The sequence below is a fragment of the Elephantulus edwardii genome, unplaced genomic scaffold, assembly GCF_000299155.1.
Source record: "Elephantulus edwardii isolate Elephantulus edwardi_28Jun2011 unplaced genomic scaffold, EleEdw1.0 scaffold00003, whole genome shotgun sequence".
NCBI lineage: Eukaryota > Metazoa > Chordata > Mammalia > Macroscelidea > Macroscelididae > Elephantulus > Elephantulus edwardii.
In genome coordinates, this window is record NW_006399753.1 from 41,952,639 (window position 1) to 41,960,102 (window position 7,464).

The following is a 7,464-nucleotide window of genomic DNA, read 5'->3' on the forward strand; positions in this document are numbered from 1 at the left end:
GATACAGCGACTCAGTATATTCCTTCCATCTTCTTTTAATACTTCCGCGATCATTTAACATTCTGCCAAAAGCATCTTTGATTATAGCAACTCGAGGTTTGAATTTGTTCTTCAGTTCCTTGAGCTTAGATATGCTGAGTGAGTTCAGGAATGGGTAAGATGAGTAATCTCCTCCTATGTGATTTACAGTCTGTAAAATCCTGCTGGAAGGTCAGCTAAGAGTAGATTCCAACTTGGTGCATAACAATTAACAACAGAGATTTCAAAATGTAATGGTTTCCTAGTGTCAGAAGTAATGAATGGCAGGGTAAGGGGAAATGCTTTGGCGTCTTCTTCCAAGAGCCAGATTCATGAAACATAAAGCTAGATGAGTGGCTTTGCTGGTATTGTGTGGCATTAGCCAATTAGTAAGTGTATCTTCATTGGCATTGCTTGAATTCAAGCAAGGACAGAGAACCTAAATTTCCAAGGACATAGCAGTGGAAATAGGAATGTAAATTTGGAAGTCGAAATCCTATAAAAATAAGATTGTATCTCATTAAGTTATCCTGAGAACAAGAAAAAGAAGAATAATAAAAATCCTTTTTGCCAGTGGAAAAGTATTTCTTAACTAGATGAAGTTTCATTTTCTTGATTTGTTTTAGACAAACAGTCTATATAATTCCCCTCCCCCCAAATATGCTATCTTCATCCATAGAAGGATAATGGTAGCCTTGTCCTTAGAGAATTGCTCTGCTAACTCAAAGACCCTGCCTTTTTGGCAGGTTGAAACCAAAAAAGGGTCCACAGAAGATAAGAGACAATCTTCTCCCATGATATTTATATACTCTGCATATCCTCCAGAGGGTCAACTATGAGTTGACTCTGACTCAAGGGCATTGAATGAGCTTCTTATTGATTGTGGTCATCATAATTAACATTATTTGTCCTGCTAAAATACAGTTCAATTTTTCTAGACTCTCTGTGTTATAGAGTTGTATTCCTTTAAAACAGATGATGCAGATCAGAGACTGCTTTGTAGGCATTTTAGCATTTTCTCTTGGGTTTAGACTTTCCAGGTCACTGGCACTGCTGGACTCAGGCCCACCTCTCCACTCCCTTCCTCATTTCTTATTTCTCATCCTCTGGGAAATTGCATGATAGAACCTTAGAATTAGGAAAGTAAATAGATCCTCAGTGATGAAAAGTTATGAGATTAAGTGAAATTTGTTTTTAGTGTACAAATTCTTTTACTGGGTCTTATTTGAGTTGGATAAGTGAGCCTACTCTAGCTAGATATCTATGCGACAGGAGAGGTGTTGGTACTTTACAATACAAGATGTGATCTGTGGAGTACACTCTTCACAAAGTTAAAATTAAATTTGGCAGTACCTTAAGTCCCAGTGTAGGGATTATTCTAATTTGTAGAATGATTTATATAAACTGATTGACCTGGATGTTTAGTAAGCCTACAGTTTCATATTCTTTTGGCTTTTATTTCTTACTGATTTTGTTATTAACAGGGATTGTTATTATTCTAGGATGATAAAGATTACATAATCATCTCCTGTTTTAAGAGATTTCCTTAGCAGTCTATGAAAGTGTAACTGGGAATATTGAGATAAAAATTTTTAGCTTTAGCTTGCTTTCTGTAAAAATATCCACTATCCACTTCGATAGCCAAACATCTCCATCTCTCACAAATATTTCTATCTTACAGCATGTAATATGATTATTAAGTATTATACTAACATTATATTGAAGTGCAAAGCTCTTTAATTTTGTTACTACGACTATGCTTTGTTACTGTCATGTCAAAGATGAGATAATGCTCATCTTCCATTGGGTTTCCAAGACTGTAAATTGCAGGGAAGGAGATTTATCGTCTTTCTCCTGAGGAGCGACTAGTGGATTCAAGCCAGTAAATAGGCACAACTTTTTGGTGGGTAGCACAACCCCTCATTGTATTCAATCATCTTCACTGAGCATGAACTAACTTTTAGAAGATCTACTCCTGTGTGTCTATACTCAGGTGAAGCTAAGTGAAAGTCTAAAAAGTCTTTGTCTATATTGTGGTTCACTGATTAACTAAACCTAATAGCACTTAATAATAAGTTTTCCTCTATTTTGGATGCCACATTCTTTTTTTATATAGTATAGCATCTTTGATTATTTGCTCAAGTCACAGACGCGTGAAAGAATACAACCTTGATACACAACTTTCCTGATTTTAAACCATATAGTATTCCCTTCACCTTTCCAAATATTACACCCCTCTCCAAAAATAGTCTCTCCTAAAAACATGCCCAAAGTATGTGAGATGAAGTTTCATCATCTTTGTCTCCATGTAACACTCTGCTTATTCTTTAAGGGGTCCAAGGGATAATCAGTATTCTTCTCTACTACCACACAACTCAAGGGCATCAATAATTCTACTATAATCCTTTTTCATCATCCAGCATACAGCATTATATTGTTGAAATGTGCCGTCAATCAACTGCTACACATAGGTACCTTATGAACAATAGCTCTGAACCCTGCCCTATCCTGAGCCAATTTCTCTGTCTCTGACACACCTACTCCCATTACCATAGCTACTGTGTCAATCCATCACATCCAGGGTCTTTATCTGCACTGACCCTTGCTCTTAGAAGCATGATGACCTTCTCCAGGGACTAGTTTCTTCAGTCCACATACCTAAATTATGTGAGACAGAATTTAAAAATCTTTGCCTCCAAGGAGCAACCTGGTTTCACCCCTTCCAGGACAGACATTAGTTCTCTTGGCAATACATGGTATGTTCAATATTCTTCTCCAGCACCACAACTCAAAGTCACCAACGTTTCTTCTGTCATTCATAGTCATTGTCCAACTCTGATGCACAGCAAGTAATTGCAAAGACTATGGCCTGGATCAGATGCACGTTAATCTCTTGACTAACATTGTTGCTCTTTAGCATTGTGAAGAGGACCCTAACAACAGATTTTCCCAATCAAGTCTTTTGATTTCCTCACCTGCTGGTGCCAAGAGTGTTAATTGTGGATCTGAGCAAGACAAAATTGCTAACAATCCCAATATCTTCTTCAACTATCACTGTACTGCCAATTGGCCCAGTGTATCAAGTGACTAAAACCCATGGTGTGAATCAGGTGCACTTCAGTCCTCAAACTAGTATCAGTAGTTGGTTTATCAGTAATTTGGAGAGGTCTCTGAATATGGACTTTCCTAGTGTAATACATCTTCTGAAAGTGAAGAGATGGTGAAAAAGAGAAAGACCTTTAACAAAATGGATTGACATAGAAACCACAGCAATAGGCTCGAGTGTGTCAGAGATTGTGAGGATAGTACTGGATAGGTTACGGTTCATACCGATTGTTCATAGGGTAGTTGCAGTGTTAGCTTAAAAGCTGGCTTTTCTAGCCATTATATTAGCCCCCTTTGGTCTTCATCTACCTTAACTGAAGATAGATGGTCTTGAATTTATCAACAGCTGTGGGACTAGAATAAGAGAGAGTGCTTACCACATTGGAAGCAAGATTTGAGGGAAACTAGAGCAAGACTCTGGTGAGAGTGAGATCCCGGTTGTGAGACCCTGGTGATAGTGGTGGAGAGATTGTGACATTCCTGTGGAGAAACTATGCTAAGGTATAACTAAAGGAGTCCTGAGATAAAGGCCACAGTTAAAGGTTTTGCTGTTCTTGCTGGATGATGGAAGGAAAAGCTGTCTGCTGAATGGAAACCAGAGCCTAAACTAATTGAGGAACAGTCCTTGGGACTTTTGGGCTAAAATATAGATTTTCTTTGGGTGATATTATTTACCTCCTCTTAGCCTCCAATGTATCTCCCCTAATAAACCTCACTCTCGGTATCACAGCCATGTGCATTGTCTGTGAGTCAATGATTAATAAGAAAACCTCTTGCAGCTGGTTTGGCTGTAGAGGCACCATGAGGCTGGGCTATGGGCATTTTATCTGCTCTCTTCTCTGAGGCAATGAGAGGCTGTATTATTCTCACTCCCTCTGGACCTTTTAGATAAATGCTTATGAACCTGTATCCCCATATCCCATTTTCTGCTTTTTTCCCCCCAGTCACTACAACTTATATTAGATTCAATAATACCTAACAACAACAACAACAACAACAACAACAATAACAACAATTTCCCCCTGTTCTATTTGCAAAACTGCTTCTTGGTTCACGCATAGGTTCTGCATGAATACAAGTGTGTGTTTTGGAATTTCCCTTCTTCTCAATATTATCCATAATTTATTATGATCCACAGAATTAAATGCTTTTGCATAGGTAGTATAACCCAAATTAGCATCTCCCTAGTATTCTCTACTTTTAGCCAAGATCTATATGATATCAGAAATGGTACCCTGGTTTCATGCACTTTTCTACATTTTGCTTGAATTTCTGGAAATATATTGCTGCAATAATTTTAAAATTATTTTCAGAAAAAATTTATTTGCATGTGATGTTAATGATATTCTTTGAAAATTTCTGCATTTTTGCCTGCTAAAACTTAGAGAACTTGAAGCACTAAGTAATAAAGATCCAAGACTACTCACTAGAGGTTACACTTCAAGATAAAGAGCAGAAGAATCTTCACAAATGGACCAATAAACATCATGATTAACAGATAAAAGATTGAAGTTGTCAAAGATTCAATTTTACTTGCATCCACATTCAATATCCATGGAAACAACACTCCAAAATCATACAGCATACTGAACTGGGAAAATTAACTTAAAAGACTTCCAAATCTGCTAAGAAATATCACAAAGCAATGATGTCTATTTTCAGGCTAACATGCACCTGATCCAAGCCATACATTTTCATTTACCTGATAAGCATGTGAAAGCTGGCAAATGTACAAAGAACACAAAAGCAGAAATTATGCCTTTGAATTAGAATATTGGTGAAGAATATTGCCTGTATCATAGGCTTACAACAGAACAAATTAATCTGCCTTGGAAGAATTATGGCCAGAATATTTCTTAGAGAAAATGAGTCATTGACCTGGAATAGTTTCCTTCCAATTTGTTGTCACAGTTTCTGAAAAAAAAATTTACAGTAGCCAGAAATAGTAAAAAAAAAAAGTGAAGATGGTGATACTTAATTTCAGCTACATTGGACTTGATATCAGGAAGGACCTGGAAAAAGCATCAGACTTGAAGGATGATAAAACAAAACAAGAGGAAGGTCCTCTTTTAGGTTAGGCAGAGATGGGCAGTATTTATTTATTTATCACAGTAATTGTTAGACTAACACAGGACTCCTGTTTTACTCACAGTTGCTATGAATTGGGACTGACTTGATGACAACTAAAAATACCAACAGAAACACTTGGAGTTCTTTGTTATTTAAAGATCTTTTCCTTTGAACCTGGAGAGAGGATAAAAGGACACCCAAGCATCAAGGACTCTCCTTCATAGGGTCGCTATGAATCGCCCGCGACTCGACAGCAGTTAACAACAAGTGTTGTTGTTAGGTGTCATTGAGTAAGACTCACAGTGACCCTATGAACAACAGGGAACCTGCCCTATCCTGTGCCATCCTCACTGTATCTCACACACTTGTCCATCGCTATAGTCACTGTGTCTATCCATCTGATTAGAGTCTTCCTCACTTTTGCTAACCCTCCACCTTTCTAAACAAGATTGCCCTTTCAAAGGAATAACCTCTCCCTAGCAACATGCCCAAAGTATGAGAGATGAAGCTCTGCTATCTTTGCCTCCAAGAAGCACTTTGGTTGGAAAAGAGTATTTTCTTACATAAAAAATAAGTAACTTGGGAAAAACCTTTCCAGATTTTATGACCTTTCTAAACCTTTTAGTGAAATCAGCACTAGAGGAGATGAGCATCCAGCTCCCAATTGCTCAGAAGGCATTTGATCAAAGCAGAATACAGTTTTGCATTTTGCAGTGGTTTCATTTCTCTGCTTTGAGCTTCTTTCTTTGACTGTAGTAGCTGGTGATTAACGGTGCTGATTGCCTACTGTACAGTATTTAATAAGCACATGTTACATTAACACCTGGGTGTTTTGCAGAAATGCATACCTTTCACAGGAAATGAGGAATTGTGAAGTAAGGAAAAAGGCATTTGCCTATTCGACTTACAGCATTAAAATTCATAGTCTTGTCACATTAATACTTTATCTTATTTCTATTAGTTTCCCCTCCTCTCTTCTCTTTGCTAGTTGAGACTGGCACAGGATGAATTGGGCAAACACTGTAATTTAGATTACTCTATAGGAAGCAGAGAGACCATTTTCCATTTATTTTATAGTAAGATAAGCATAATTAAAAAAAATAAAATGCTGCTGTAAGGTCTTTTTCTTTTTTAAAGAAAAGTGAAAGTAAAACAAATACAAAAATTCTTATTTAGATTGTATATAAACAAAAAGCTTGCCCTCCAAAATAAGAGTTGCACATCATTACAGCATAGATTCCGACAGTTAATGACTGCATTCAGAGCTTTCTATCCCTCCATGAAGTTTTGGTTTACTTCTGCTGATACCAATAGAGAAAATGATCCTAGCTGCAACTTGTGGCTTGGAAAGGATTTCTCTTAGAAAAGCTTCGAATCTTTTCCCAGAGATAAAGAGAAATTTTCCATATCCCTGTTAACTAAGTTAGATGAGAAAAAACCCATAAACACATAATATAACTCCTAAATTCCTATAGCTGAGCATCAGTGTGGGTTGGTGAAGAAAGCATTTATCTTTTGTTTTTTTAGTATCTGACTGATACTTTAAATTAATGATGGATCAATTGGAAATTTATATCTCCATAGGCTTCTTAAAACATGAACTAGATTTTATTGCAATATTTTGATTTTTAGATAGCTTACCTCAAGTCCATGTCACCATCAACCCAATATGCCAAGATATTGGAAGAAGTTCCTCCAGGACAGCATCCTATGATGAGAACCACCACAGCTTGGATGGGAAGGATATCAAAGGCTATTGACAAGATGAATCCTGTAAGAGGCATGATTCCAAACTGGCAGAGGAAGCCGACAAATATCCCCCATGGCCGCCGTATGTGCCCTAAGAATTTCTTGGCTTCTACGTTGCAGCCCATGGAGAACATCACCAAAGCCAACATAATGGTGAGAACTGTACTCATAACTACACTTAGAATGTAGTTGGGGTCACTCTCAGGCACCACACAGGATGCACCATCACAAATTGTTGCAACAGCCGAGCAGTTTGTTGAATTAGACATTTTTAAGTTTGCTGCCCAAAGATCAAGCTCAAAGAATCACAGATTTCCCAGTCCTGGCTCAGCTACTAGTAAAGATAAGTAAAGATGATTCAAACTATGCCAGACTTTTAAACCTTTCCTAAACACAACGTCACTTGGTGACTCTTTCAATAAAATACCTCAGAGAAGCAATAAAAAACAACAAATGCTAGTATATGTCAGTTTCGAGAGGCAACATTACAACACGTACTTCTTATGAATCATCAAAGTCCAG

At 37.4% G+C, this 7,464-nt stretch overlaps 1 protein-coding gene across 1 annotated transcript in view; it reads right to left on the reverse strand.

The window, feature by feature from the left end:
* SLC10A2 (solute carrier family 10 (sodium/bile acid cotransporter), member 2) overlaps nucleotides 1–7,211 on the reverse strand; it is an 84,470-nt gene extending 77,259 nt beyond the window's left edge. Inside the window, exon 1 of the mRNA XM_006879492.1 lies at nucleotides 6,835–7,211. Within this exon, the coding sequence (XP_006879554.1) occupies nucleotides 6,835–7,211 (377 nt within the window). The remainder of the gene's footprint in view (nucleotides 1–6,834) is intronic.
* Between the last annotated feature and the right edge of the window lie 253 nt (nucleotides 7,212–7,464).